Genomic DNA, 13851 nt, shown 5'->3' with positions numbered 1-13851 from the left:
TAAATCAGCAGCAGCATTTTTTTTTCTAGGAAACGAATGAAGGGCTTACATTCACCAGTAGGTGGCAGTAGAATAAAGTTAGACAAGCAGATGGTTAAATGATTCAAAAATGTAACTATTTCGAATGAGGTACCTACCTGGCTCAACCTCCCAGTGTTATTAGGATGACAAGGCCCTCTGAAGGACTTGCTCAAGGTCACACACTTCAGTAAAAGCTGAGTCAAGTCAGTGTTGCCATTACACCAGAATGTGGGAGCGCCTGAACGGCCTTTTCAAAGGATGCAGTGACTTAATCAAGTACAGAAAGAAAAAAAAAAAAAAACCACTTGAATATGCTAATGATTTCAGCAAGCAACAAGGCAAATAGCCTTCAGAAAATGAAATAGTTGACCCTGCTGTCAGCATTCTGAGAGGGAATAAAAACGGAGAGAGAGACAGACAGAGACAGCGAGACAGACAGAGAGAGAAAGAAACATCTTTCTGTGTTATGAGACCTTTGAGTCCCTTTCAGTGGTGAGTTTCCCAGAGAGATCAGGGGTTATTGTGCCAGGGTCTCCCTTCCCCACAACCCTCTTCAGGGACCTCATTGTTTTCTTTCTTAAGGCACAGTATAAGAAGCAGGACCTTAGGAAAAAGAGTGAACAAATCTACCCTTCTTGAAAGGGACAGATTTGTCCTGAACAGTTGCAGCAAAGATTATTCAAACAAATAAGAGGGACAAATTTACCTAGAATGCTTACTATACCTACTATGCCATACTGAGTTCTTAATAAATACGAATGGATAGGTGGGTGGAAACATGGATAGATGGATGGATGGATGGATGGATGAATGGATGGATGGATGAAAATTTAGGTCTAAAAATTTCATATCCCAGGGATGGGAGCTTAGCCTAGTGGTAGAGTGTTTGCCTAGAATGTACAAAACCCTGGGTTCAATTCCCTGGTACCACATACTCAGAAAAAAGCCAGAAATGGCACAGTGCCCCAAGTGGCAGAGCACTAGCCTTGAGCAAAAAGTGTCCAAGGACAATGCCTAGCCCCTGAGTTCAAGCCCCAGGACTGGCAAAAAAAAAAAAAAAACAAAAAAAAAAAAACCTTTTTTTTCCATATCCTTACAAAGAAATTTTCTGACAGTTTTAATAACCCAAAAAAAAGTGAGGGAGAAGAAGAACATACATGCTACTCTGGCTATATACGTAATACTCTGTCTCTGAAGTTTTTATTTATTTGGCAAGGAGACAGAAGAGGAAGGTTGGTGGTACTTTGTACAATATGAGTCTTTTAAGACTTTTTAAATACATATTATTGCTTTAAATTACATATGATGCTTGATGCTGATGGAAAGAGCAAGCACAAATGCCTATGCATCAGAACTGAAGAGCTTTAGATGGGAAATAACACAGCTTCCATATTGCTTCAGTCCAAATTTTGGTCTCCTACTCCTTTCCTGAACTTCCTGCCACCATCAAGAAACCTCATCCTGGCGGTTCTCTGGGGAGCTTTGGCCTGTTTGCATTGAAGTAACCCATTTGTTTCTTTTTGATTTTGAAAAGCAGGAGAACCGGATTTGTGGAAGCCTGGATCCGTCCTTTCAGATGCAGGTAATTATACAGCCCAGATTCTCAGTGGTAAGCACAAGGATACACACAGGCCTTGCAGAATTAGGGGGATCAGAATAACCTGGATACTTGCATGGCCTTTTGTAAGATGTCCTACAGACACACTCCCAACCTGAAGAAGACACCTTGAAACTTTCCTAGGGGCAACATTGAATTAATGACAGGGAGGAAAAAAGCATGAAGGAAGCTAGCTCTCAACCCTCACTCTGTAAGCACACTTAGACATGCTCTTTTCCCCCGTCCTTCTTTTCAAAAGTGGTATTCCTGCACCCCTTTATGCCAACCACTGGATCTTTGTTTTGAAATTGAATGTTTGAAACTCCAACAACAAAGCCTTCCAGCCCTTGGTACAAAAAAAGATTTTACAGGTGGGGAAAACATGTAGTACAGGAGGAAAGGACCCCTAAACTTTGTTATGTTCCCCTCCTCTTCAACTAACTGGAGCTTTGGGGTATTTTCCTGAGAGACTTCTGACTGAGAAAAGCTGTTAAAGACCCAAAGCAATTTTTTTTTAATGATGTAAGGAAGTGGGACGAGCGATCTGACCTTTAGTGGGAAGATGAAATCATGTGCTTTGCAAACTGGAAAAAATAACAAGGCAGGAAACAGCTGACTGCAGCTAAGGAAGAATAAACGCCTGCGTCTTTCTCTACCACCCAGCATTCAAAAGTCCAGAAACTTACAGGGAAGTATTCATGGGCAGTGCTACATTTTTTGTTCTGCATTTCTTGGTCTTATAGAGTTTTAAAAGTTCTCATTGATTAGTCAGGTGCTGATGGCCCATGCCTATAATTCTAGGTATTCTAGTGGCTGAGGACCAAAGATCACAGTTCAAAGCCAGCATGGAATTCCTTGAGATCCTTGTCTCTAATTAGCCACCAAAAAACTAGAAATAGAGGTGTGAAAAAAAAGCCAAGAGACAATCTGCAGGCCCGAGTTCCAGTCCCAGTGCCATTGTACACACATTTAAAAAATTATTGCAGAAAAAATAATTTACAAGTTAGCCAGGGCATGGTGGCTCACACCTGTAATCCTAGCTACTCAGAAGGCTGAGATCTGAGGATCAAGGTTTAAAGCCAGCCCCGAGCACTTGAGAATCTTATCATCTCCAATTAACCTCTAGAAAATGGGAAGTGGGGCTTGGCTCAAGGTAGGCCTTGAGCTGAAGAGCTCAGGGACAGCGCCCAGATGAAGTTCAAGCCCCATGACTCACAAAAAAAAACAAAAAACAAAAAAAAATTTAAATTAGAGCTGGGAATGTGGCTTAATGGTAGAGTGCTTGTCTCCTGTGCATGAAGCCCTAGGTTCAATTCCTCAGTCCCACATAAACAGAAAAAGCCAGACGTCATGCTGTGGCTCATGTGGTAGACTTCTAGCGTGAAGCAGAGAGAGGCCCAGGAACAGTGCCCAGGCCCTGAGTTCAAGCCCCAGGACTGGCAAAAAAAAAAATAATTATTTTTAAAAATGATTGCATTCATTCTTGAAGTAGTTCTCGGAAAACTTGTTCTAAGAGTGAACCACCCCCATGTCTGCCACACTAAAACACACCTCACACACCACCCCGCCCAGCATGAGTGTTTTCAGATTGTTTGCCTCGAATCTCAAACTACCTGGAAGAAACTACTCTCTACCCTTCTACTTGAGTTACTTGAATTCAGGACAAGGTGTTCTTGCTTGTTTTTTCGTTGTTGTTTTTGTCATTCAAGGCTAGCACCCTATCACTTGAGCCACACATCCACTTGTAGCTTTTTGCTGTTAACTGGAGATGATGAGTCAACAGATGTTTACCTTCACTTCTGGCTTTTTGCTACCTTATAGGGAATGATGAGTCTATGGATGTTTCTACCTCATATCTCAGCCCCCTACGTAGCTAGGACAGGTGTGACCATCCAGCCTAGGACCCTGGACCATTTCTGTCTGAGCTCTCCCCACCTCCCTGTCTACCTCTAGCCCTCTTTTGAATCCTCTCCAAGTAAGTGTCTTTACTCCTCTGTCCATGGCCTTAATCACCAGACATGGATAGCTCACACCAGCTAGGTACCATTTCCCCATGTCAAGATTAACAGGACAACGCACACAGGCTAAGTTCTTCATGTTTTCAGCTGAGGAAAGTCAGGCTTAGTTAAAATAAGTTCAAATGAGGAACAGCACACAAATCTGATTTCAAATCTTCCTGAGCACCCTTTCAGGAGTACTTTGGTTAGTACTGTGGTATGTATTCATTTATTCTTGTGTCTGTTCCTTGTGGAGGAAGGTGGTGTGGATCAGCATTAGCTCCCAGCCAAGTCCCTGTGCTGGGTGTGAATCTCTCTGGCCTTCTCCCTGGGTAAAGGCCAGATGCATCCTGTGCTTACCAGTCACCACAAGTTTTACTGCTCTTTCCAGGATTTGTTCCAAAAGAAGAATTGAGCACACCGTCTTTGGAGCCAGTCTCCCTGGGAGACTCAAGTAAGTTAATCGACAACTAGAATCTCATGGAGGTTTTGACATCAGATCTGTTCTCAGCCTTTGCTACCCACTCAACTCCCACCTAAACCCAACTCGGGATCTACTCATCTCCTCTCTCTTGTCACTTTGTTCTAAGGAGAAAGGGGAGCTTTTGAAGGATTTAAGTGGCATGTATGAGGGGGAAAGGATCAGATTTTTTTTTAAATATCACTGTGGCAATAGGGTGAAGAACAGAAGAAGATGGGGAGACATGGGTGGATAAGAGGCTGGTCAACCTGCCATACAGGTGATGGTAGCCAGAGCTTGAGATTAGAAGTAAAGGTGGAGAGAAATGAGTAGATTCAGAGCTATAGAGAAGCGGGGATCTCTGGAGGGGAGGAACAATTAAAAACGGTTTTTGTGCAGCTTGGTGGTACTGCAGGCGGGGGGGGGGGTCAGAAAGACTACATGTGTCTATCATCTCCCATAAGACACTGTGTCTAATAAGGTGGCCACTTCCTCCCTTAGGTCTGATATTAGATGGCCAAACAAAGTCAGAAGTATAGAGTTGGGGAGTTGCAAGATGACAGTTAAGAAGCTTTGATGGTCATATTCCTATGGACACAGCAAGCACTACACACACACACACACACACACACACACACACACACACACACACACATTCATACACACACATACAGATACATACTCACACACATATACATACACACTCACACACATATGCACACTCACACACACACATACATTCATACACACACACATACACACACTCACACACATATACATACACACACATATATTCATACACACACATACACATACACACACTCACACACATATACATACACACTCACACATATGCACACTCACACACATACATTCATACACACACACACTCACACATACATTCATACACACACACATACACACACATATACATACACACACACATATGCACACACACACACACACACACACACTCTGCTTTCACAGTGGCTGAGGAAATCAGGTTGCCTGCCACACAATTGTCCTGTCCTTTCACCAAAAAAATAATAAAGTAAATAGGTATGAAAACACAAGAGAATTCTTAAAAATAGTAATACAATTGGAGCTGAAAGATAACGAAAGCTGAGGATCTGGAACATAAAAATGTGATGCCAGGAATAAGATGGAATAAAAAGAAATGGAGGCGTGAAACCTGAAGAAACACACTAGGTAGAGGAAAAGTCAATTTGAGAGTACCAGAAAGGAGAGAATACTACAGAAAGCAAAGAAACTCAGAACAGTTTCACGTTCTTCAAGCTACAGGAAGAAGTCACGGAAATTCCCTTAGGAAGATGCTCCCGGCCAGCCACCAGTGAGCTGTGAGTCTTGGCTCTTCTTCATGGGAGAATCACCAGAAGACATTTTTACAACAAAGACGCCTACTTCCTGCTTCACACTGACTATATCAAACTCTCCCTGCGCCTTGAGAATCTGAGTATGGCCTGGACATCAACATCAGCCTCTCCTAGGATCTTGCCACAGATGGAGCATCTGAGGATCTACCCCAGAACTACTGATTCTTTGTGTATGAACCTTTGAGGATGAATCACTGCCCAGAGTGATTCGTCAGCATCTTTATTTGTGGAAGTCACTGAAGCACCCCAATAGGTGCATAACTCTTAGAGGTATCCAGGGTGCAGAAACGCTGATCACAATGTGTTAGACAACACAGAGTACACTCCATAGAACCGCAGCATCTTAAGAAAATTGGCCCTGGACCGGGAGTTTGGCCTAGTGGTGGAGTGTTTGCCTAGCATGCATGAAGGCCTGGGTTCAATTCCTCCGTACCACACACATAGAAAAAAGGCTGGAAGTGGTGCTGAGGCTCAAGGGGTAGAGCTCTAGCCTTGAGAAAGTCCAAGGACAGTGCTCAGGCCCTGAGGCCAAGCCCAGGACAGACAAAAAAAAAAAAAAGAAAGAAAAAATTGACCCTATATCTAATCTTCTTTTCTTCATCTTCCAGCCTCTGTCTTGTGGCCATAATAGATCACTCACACTGGACATTTCACAGCCCGATTTTATCTACAAGTGTTGAAGCCATCTTCAGATCATCATGTTTTCATTTCAGTGCAAAAGACACACAAAAAGCTGGAAGTATCGTTATTATTACGTAATGAAAAGGCATATCTGCCACACACCAGCAGGGTGAAGAGGACTAAGGAAACAGAAGCTCCTCACTTTCATAACCTGTTTCTTGTGATTTTTGTCCATACTTCCAGCAAACTGTAGGTGTTGGTGGGTGGAAAGCTGTGAAGCACATGATTGCCACCTGCTGGAAACAATTCACATTGCAAGGCCAGACCTAGAAAAACATGAGTTGGCCCTGTTTGGGGACAAAAACCACAAGAGAAGCCAGAGGGCAGTTCTACCCATCTTCTGCTATATTTTAGGCTTTCGTTGTCTCTTTCAACTCCACCTATGGATTTTATTTTCTCTCTTCAACTTTTATCTAAGGGTAATTCTTGCATACCACTAAACGAATAAGAAGGGTTAGACTAAACATGCAGTCTAGAAAAGGACTAGAGGCCCCATTCATAAGGAAATGGAAAGACTTGGAAAAATTATATTAATCAAAGTGAGCAAGACCCAAAGAAATACAGGCTGTATGGTTTCCCTTGTTTGTAATAACTAGAATATAAATCTACTAGTTAATCCAACAGAGTAAAAGACAAATAATAATACTTGGATATGATTAATTCAACAGCACTCTAAGTATCACACAGTGAGAACAAGGGAGGATATTCTTAGGAGAGGCTCACAGTGGCTCAAGAGTTATGACCTTATAACATGATACTTATCAAAATGAACCCCAAGGGTTGTAAACAAGAATTTTTTTTAATTGTACTGTTTTTAGTTATTTCTTTTCCTTCCTCTTATCTCCTTTATTCCCTGTTGTCACTGCTTTTTTAATTCTGTACCCTTTGTCTTGTATATAAGTTTACTTAATCTGAGGAAGGGAAGGGAAATCACAGAAACAGCAGGACGAAGGATGAACCAATCCAGCAGTGATATTCACTAGACACTAGATGTAAAGGCTTTGATCGATATATTGTAGCTGGGCACCAGTGACTCATGCCTGTAATCTTAGCTACTCAGGCAGCTGAGATCTGAGGATCTCAGATCAAAGCCAGCCCCAGCAGGAGAGTCTGTGAGACTCATCTCCAATTAACCACCAGAAAACCAAAAGTAGCACTATGGCTCAAATTGGTAGAGCATTAACCTTGAGCAAAACAAAACCTGAGGGATAGTACCCAGGCCCTTAGTTCAAGCCCAATGACTGAACAAAAAAAAATGAGTATATACATATTCATAAACTGCTTTGTTAAATGGCCACTCATTTGTACAACTATTTTAAAGATAATAATTAATTTTTAAAAAGTAATAAAAAAAACAACGCTTTGAGGTTCACTGAAGAGCCTGGGGCACAATCCAGTACCAGGCTTCCATATGGAGCAGAGGCTGATAGACCCAAGAGGCTCCTTTCATCTCCTCAAAACTCTCTCCTCTGCTTTAAACACCATGCATGGCTACTAGGTAATACAGCATATTCTCCCACACAACTTCGCTGCTTCATCCACCAATTGTTCAGAGTCACTCATTAGCAAGTAGCTCCCACCAATTCCCCTGCTTAGAACTTTTTCAACTCATGTCTAGTTATTATTTTTACTAAAAACAGCAGCAGCAGCAGCAGCAACTCTCCTTGCCTACAGAGCCTGTCTCCTGAGGCAGCCAAACTCCTTCCCCCGGGAAGTAATGCCACGTAGAGAACATGTTGATTAAGAACAGATGAGGGAGATGGGGGCTTGCCTGTGTACTCTTCCCCTACTCACAAGGACAGTACCGTCCCCAAGAGTCTTCTTAAATACCCCAGCCCCAGGGTTCCTTACTTGCCTTTCTCTTATTCTGCATGGAAATCATCATTCTTATCTCCCAACATACAAATGGTTTAATAATTTATTCTTCATATTTTATTAATCTCAAGGATATCTTGCTCTCAAGAAGATCCTATGATTGGCACTGAACGATCAGCTTTATCCTACCGAGATGATCCTATTGTATAGAACGTGAAGGAGACATCCATTTCTGTCCGTCTGGATGGTTTCTCACTAACTAGTGTTTGGAAAGTTGAAAGGAATTTAACAATCACCATCCCTCTCTCTTCTGTGGTTTTCCACAGTTTCAATTACCCAGCATCATCTATGATCTGAAAATATCAAGTGGAAAACTCTAGAAACAAAGACTTTATGAGTTTTTAAATAATTTTTTTGCTAGTCCTTGGGTTCGAATTCAGGGCCTGAGCACTGTCCTTGGGCTTTCTCAAGGTTAGCACTTGAGCCACCACACCACTTTAGGATTTTACTACGTATGTGGTACCAAGGATTCAAACCCAGGTCTCTATGCATGCTAGGCAAGCACCTTAACACTAGGCCAAACTCCTGGCCCACGTTTTTAAATAATTTTTGCCTTATATTGTTGCGATTGTTCTACGTTGTTATTAGTTTACAAACTGATAACAAGGTTTAATCTCTTGCCATGTCTAATTTGTAAACTGAACTTTATGATAGGGATGGGCAGCTAGGGAAAAATACACAGTACAGAGAGTGTCTGGTTCTATCTATGGTTTTAGGCCTTGGGTCTTATTTGTTGGGCTTTAGGATTTGGGTCTTGGAATGCATTCCCTATTCGCAAGGGTATTTCTATTCCCTTAGATATCCTAAGGGAACAGAACAATGATACTAGTCTTTTCATAACTGAAGGCGTGGGGAAGCAAGCTAACACAGTCACAAACAAGCACTGATACCAGATAGACACACAGAGTTGTCACACTCAGGGAAGCGAAGACAATTGGTATCAAGTTCTTATTCTCCAATTCTTGCCCTACTCTCAGAAATGGCCTTGCAAGTGTTTCCTAGCCTATATTTCTACGAAGGAAGAGAACAAAAGGCTCACAATTTCTTAAGACTCAGTCTTGGTGAATTTCCACATGTGAGAGCTTGGGAATCTCCTCAGGCTGGACTGATATTACTTACTGCCTTTGAAGAAGTCTATCACTGTGGCCAGATTCATAGAGTTCTAAGACAGTTGTAGAAACAAGATGGTGCCCAAGTGTCCAGCGCCTTGGGAAACTCTGTTGGGCTATAAGTAGATGGGTGTACCCAGCTATACCCAGCTTCTGTTTTTTACTTGCTTCTTGCTGGAATCTCAGAGGACAGGAAAGAAGGCAGGGAGCAAGCTGCCCAGGGCACGCAGTGAAAGATAACCAGAATAACAAGGTTTTCCTACTCCTCAGACTGTAAGGTTGATTTGTCCTTCTTGATCGACGGGAGTTCCAGCATTGGCAAACGTCGATTTCGAATCCAGAAGCAGTTCCTGGTTGATGTTGCCGAGGCTCTTGACATTGGCCCTGACGGTCCCCTGATGGGAGTCGTACAGTATGGGTAAGTGCAGTCCACGTTCAATGTAAATGAAATGCAAGCAAGTTGACTGAGCCCTCCTGAAGTCAAGGGTAGATTAATCCGCACCTGTAAGGAAACTGCATTTGCAACCCTGATTAGCATGGACATGGGGCACATGCCTTAGCTCAGATACTAATAGTCTGGCCTTGTTCTAGGCTTTCTTCAGTCTTATTGCCAGTTCTGTTATCTGAAAACAAGGGCCAAGTCCCCTTTCAACCTTGGCTGTTCACTTGTTTGAAGGGCTCCACTCTGAGCTATAAGTTACCCACACAGGTGAGAAGCCTACACTGCACTGTGCCTCAGAGAGTGCTTTCTCTTTCCTCTGAATACCACTGGGCCTCTGCATGGTTACTAGAGACGTCTTACCTGGTAGTGGGGAAAGGCAGGCATAGAGAGAGATAGCCCCATCAGTCAGCTGAGTATTGAAATGACTCTCTTCAAACCATTTTATTGTTTTACTTAGGATGAAAATTAACATTCCAAATTAAACCTTCTTTTCTCTTATTTGTAGTGAGATAAATTATATTCTAGATACAGGAATGGAACTTACACACTCAAAGAAAAGTTCATAGAAGGTGCCAGATAATAGTCAAAAGAGAAAGCATGTATAAGTCTTGTATTTATGCATATATATATAAGTAGGTGAGCTTTTGTTCAATAAATATTAGGGGCAGGAGCATTACAATATCATGTTCAGATGGACATTCATCAGCAGACAAAGGCCACCCCCCCACATGAAGCCATGGATTAGCCCTTGAAAATGGCAACCAACAGAGACATTAATACCTCTTGCTCCAAAGCAATAACATAATAAATAATATAAATAATATGTTTCATTCACAACAGTACTCCATTCCCTCTGAGCTTCCCAAGATAACATTTGTTTGTTTGTTTGTTTGAGCTCTTCTGCTCAAGACTAATGCTCTACTTAAAACTTGAGCCATGTCACCACTTCTAGCTTTTTGGTGGTTAGTTGGGGATGAATCTCACAGACTTTGCTGCCCTGGTTGGCCTCTTGAGTAGCTAGAATTGTGGATGTGCATGCCAGCACCCAGCTTCCATAGCAGCAGTTAAAATAGAATTTAAACCAGGTTGTTATGCCAAAGACACTAGAAATCCATTTTTGAGTTATCAAGATAAGTAAATAAAAATATTTTATCTCCAAAAGAACTTATCACATTTGTGTGTTTAGAATTAGATTTCAATGGTATGTTTAGTTCTAGCTTCTCTTCCTATGAGGAAAAAAAGTGTAAATTATTAGTTAACTGTAACATACATTAGTCAAAGTCAAATATGTTAAAAAAAAACACTAGTTATCACAAATGCCATCTCTGAACACCAAATAATCCATCTTGAAGGCTTTTACTCAAAATAAGAAAAAAATTCTTTTTGGTTATTTGTTTTCTTGTCTGCAAAATGTCAACCCATTTTCATTCCTGAGTTGCTTTTTAAGATAACAAATAGATAGCAGGCTTTCCACAGGAAGAAAATGTAAGTATTTTAGTGCTAGATGTCCTCCAATCAATTTTTATTGGAGGATTCAAAGCTTGGTGTGTTATGTTGCATTAAAAATAGCTGCTTTAAAAGCTCATGTGTACCAAGGTTTATAGGACAATATGATAATAAGGTGATGAGTATGTCTAGTAAAAGAAAAATGGCATAAGAATAATAGTGTGCGCTGATGTGCATTGAAGAATAAATGTGGCAGGAAAGGAAAACTAGTAAAAGAGTCCTACTTCCAGCTGTGACTTCGATGTGTCCCCCCAAATTCATGTACTGGAAATTTATTTTCCAATTCAGCAGTGTTGGAATGTGGGATCTAGAAGAGGCGATTAGGAATAGCATAGTTACTAAGAAGTGGGTTCGATACCAAGAAGTCAGGTTTGTTATAGTGAGTTTGGCCCCTCCTTGCTTTTGCCGTGATGACAGATACATCTCACCAGATATGGGCTTCTCAACATTAGACCTGACTTCCAGAACCGGAAGCATTTTGCCCCCAATAATGACCCAGTCCCCCGGTAGAGTAATGCAGATTGAAGTATGAGAGCCCTCCAAAAATTCCTCCTTTGTTTTCCTAATGGGAAAAGAGTTGACCTCCTTGCTTTTCACATTTGCTTCCTAAACATTTCTGGTTATCTGCCTTTTGTCTAGCCAGGGTTAAGTCTTAATTTGCAGGCCTTTAGGAGAAGATGCTCATTTCCCTCCGTTTTATGCCCACATACTGTAATCCATCATCTTCACCTTGCTTTAGCAAGGAGGTGAAGAGGAAAGCACAAAGAGCTGCTGATGAGCCATCTGAATCCTGACCTTAGTCCCGCTGTGTGACCTCCGCAAGTCACTTAACCTCTCCGTGGAAGTGCTGCCACTTATAAGCGCTGGGGGTCAGCCGATGATTTATTAAGGCTCTGCCAGCTCTGGCATTCTATAATGCAGGGCCTGGCTCTGTAATCAAAAGATACTGAATAAGTGAATACTGGACTAACTTGCTGAGTGAGCTTCTCCCTTCTTCCTTCCAGTTCAGGCCCTGACTGGAGGGAGTATCCATGGGGAGCTTCCCTTTCATCTGTGGAATCAGACAAGGGGGAAGTCTGCTCCATGAGGCAGGAGGGAAGCATGCTTAGCCAGCTGAAATTGCTTTTGACTTCAGGTGCCCCCATTTCACAGGGAGGCAGCTCCCTCCAGCCTTTCTCCATCAAACAGTATTAGCATGTACAAAGGAAGGCCTAGGGCAGGAAGGGGTAGAAGGAAGAAGCAGACCTAGGAACTGTTCCTGGGAAAGGGAAAGCTAGGCCTGTCAGGAATCTGAATCCTCTCACAGCATCTTAGATTCTCACCACACTTGATCATACTCTGTATTGGTCAGGAATCTGCAAAGGAACTGAACCAGCAGAATAGGTGTGATGATGAGGGGACTGGTTAGGACTGACTGATGAAATCTGAGACTGGCTAAGACCACAATGGCCGCTGCAGGCTGAATGGCCAGGGCAGCTGAGGGAGAGTCTCCTAACAAGAGAACTGCTGATGCAGCTCCAACCCAGTGACCGAGGCTTAAGGCCTAAATGCTTCTGGGAGCTGCTGGTGCAAGTTTCTACAATAGCTGAGGAAGCTGGAGGCCCATGAGAAACCGCTGTTCAAGGAGAGTATAGCACATTTTCTCCTTCGGTCTTCTCGTTCCATCTGACCTATTGAATAGTGATGCCTAGATTCAGAGTGAGTCTTCTCCAATCAATTCAATGACCCATCTGACCTTCTAGTCTATTCTAGAATCTAGTCTAGATTCAGAGTGAGTCTTCTCCAATCAATTCAATGACCCACACACCATTCACTGGAAACTTTTTCCCTAGATACCTCCAGAAATCTATTTTCTGATTCTCTTTTTCTTTTCTTTTTTTTCCAGTCCCAGGGCTTAAACTCAGGGCCCGAGTACTGTCCTTGGGCTTTCTCAAGGCCTAGTGCTCTATCACTTGAGCCACAGCACCCCTTCTGGCTTTTTCTATGTATATGGTACCAAGGACTCGAACTTGGGTCTTCGTGCATGCTAGGCAAGCACTCTGACCTAGTGGTAAGAGTGCTCGCATGCACTCCCCCGTATCCCTACCTCAGCATCATGAGGTATCCTGACATCACAGAGCCTTAGAATTCAGAGAGCATCGTCACTGACACCTCATTGTAGAGGGTAGACAAAAGGCCCTACAAAAGGAGGGACAAGGAGTATGCTCAGGACTGACAAGTCATCAGTCCTGGCCTTCCTCTCCGGCATCTTCTTTGACTCCAGTTCATCTATTCGATTTGCCCTTCAGCAGACCAGCAGACAGGCCAGGATCCTCCAGTATTTCTCCTTGCACTGGCTGACCTCTGTAGCTCTGCTTACAATTCTGGTTGAGTTCCCAGAGAAGGTCTCAGCCACACCCTCTCGCACACTCCCGCCCTCAACCCACCCTCATGAAGCCCTGTCAGCCACCATCAATCTTACCACAATCACTGCACCTCTGTAATAAGAGCAGTTCCGACTCAGAGACATCAACTGACTTTCCCAAGAACTCCAGCAAAATGTACAACCCTAGGTGAATCTTGGGTTAATCCTTAAAATGGCAAGCCAAATTGACTTCAGAGGGAACACGTTGCTCACCTGCCAGGAAAATTGCTGATAATTGACGTTTCCACCAGCCCAGAGACTGACACAAGGTACCAAGGATCAAGCCTCTATATTCCTCATGCATATTAAATAAAAATTATGTAACTAACAAGCTTGTAACTGCACCTCAAACCAGCGGGAACACT

General features: G+C 42.6%; 1 protein-coding gene across 1 annotated transcript in view; it reads left to right on the top strand.

Moving 5' to 3' along the window:
* Vit (vitrin) overlaps positions 1-13851 on the top strand; it is a 92766-nt gene that overhangs the window by 66013 nt on the left and 12902 nt on the right. Inside the window, exons 8-10 of the mRNA XM_090336173.1 lie at positions 1559-1603; positions 4007-4069; positions 9405-9552. Of these exons, the coding sequence (XP_090192299.1) occupies positions 1559-1603; positions 4007-4069; positions 9405-9552 (256 nt within the window). The remainder of the gene's footprint in view (positions 1-1558; positions 1604-4006; positions 4070-9404; positions 9553-13851) is intronic.

This window comes from Megascapheus bottae, chromosome 7 (assembly GCF_031878675.1).
Source record: "Megascapheus bottae isolate mThoBot1 chromosome 7, mThoBot2.hap1, whole genome shotgun sequence".
NCBI classification, from domain to species: Eukaryota; Metazoa; Chordata; class Mammalia; order Rodentia; family Geomyidae; genus Megascapheus; species Megascapheus bottae.
The sequence above is the reverse complement of the archived record's forward strand: the minus strand, read 5'-3'. Positions and strand labels throughout refer to the sequence as shown.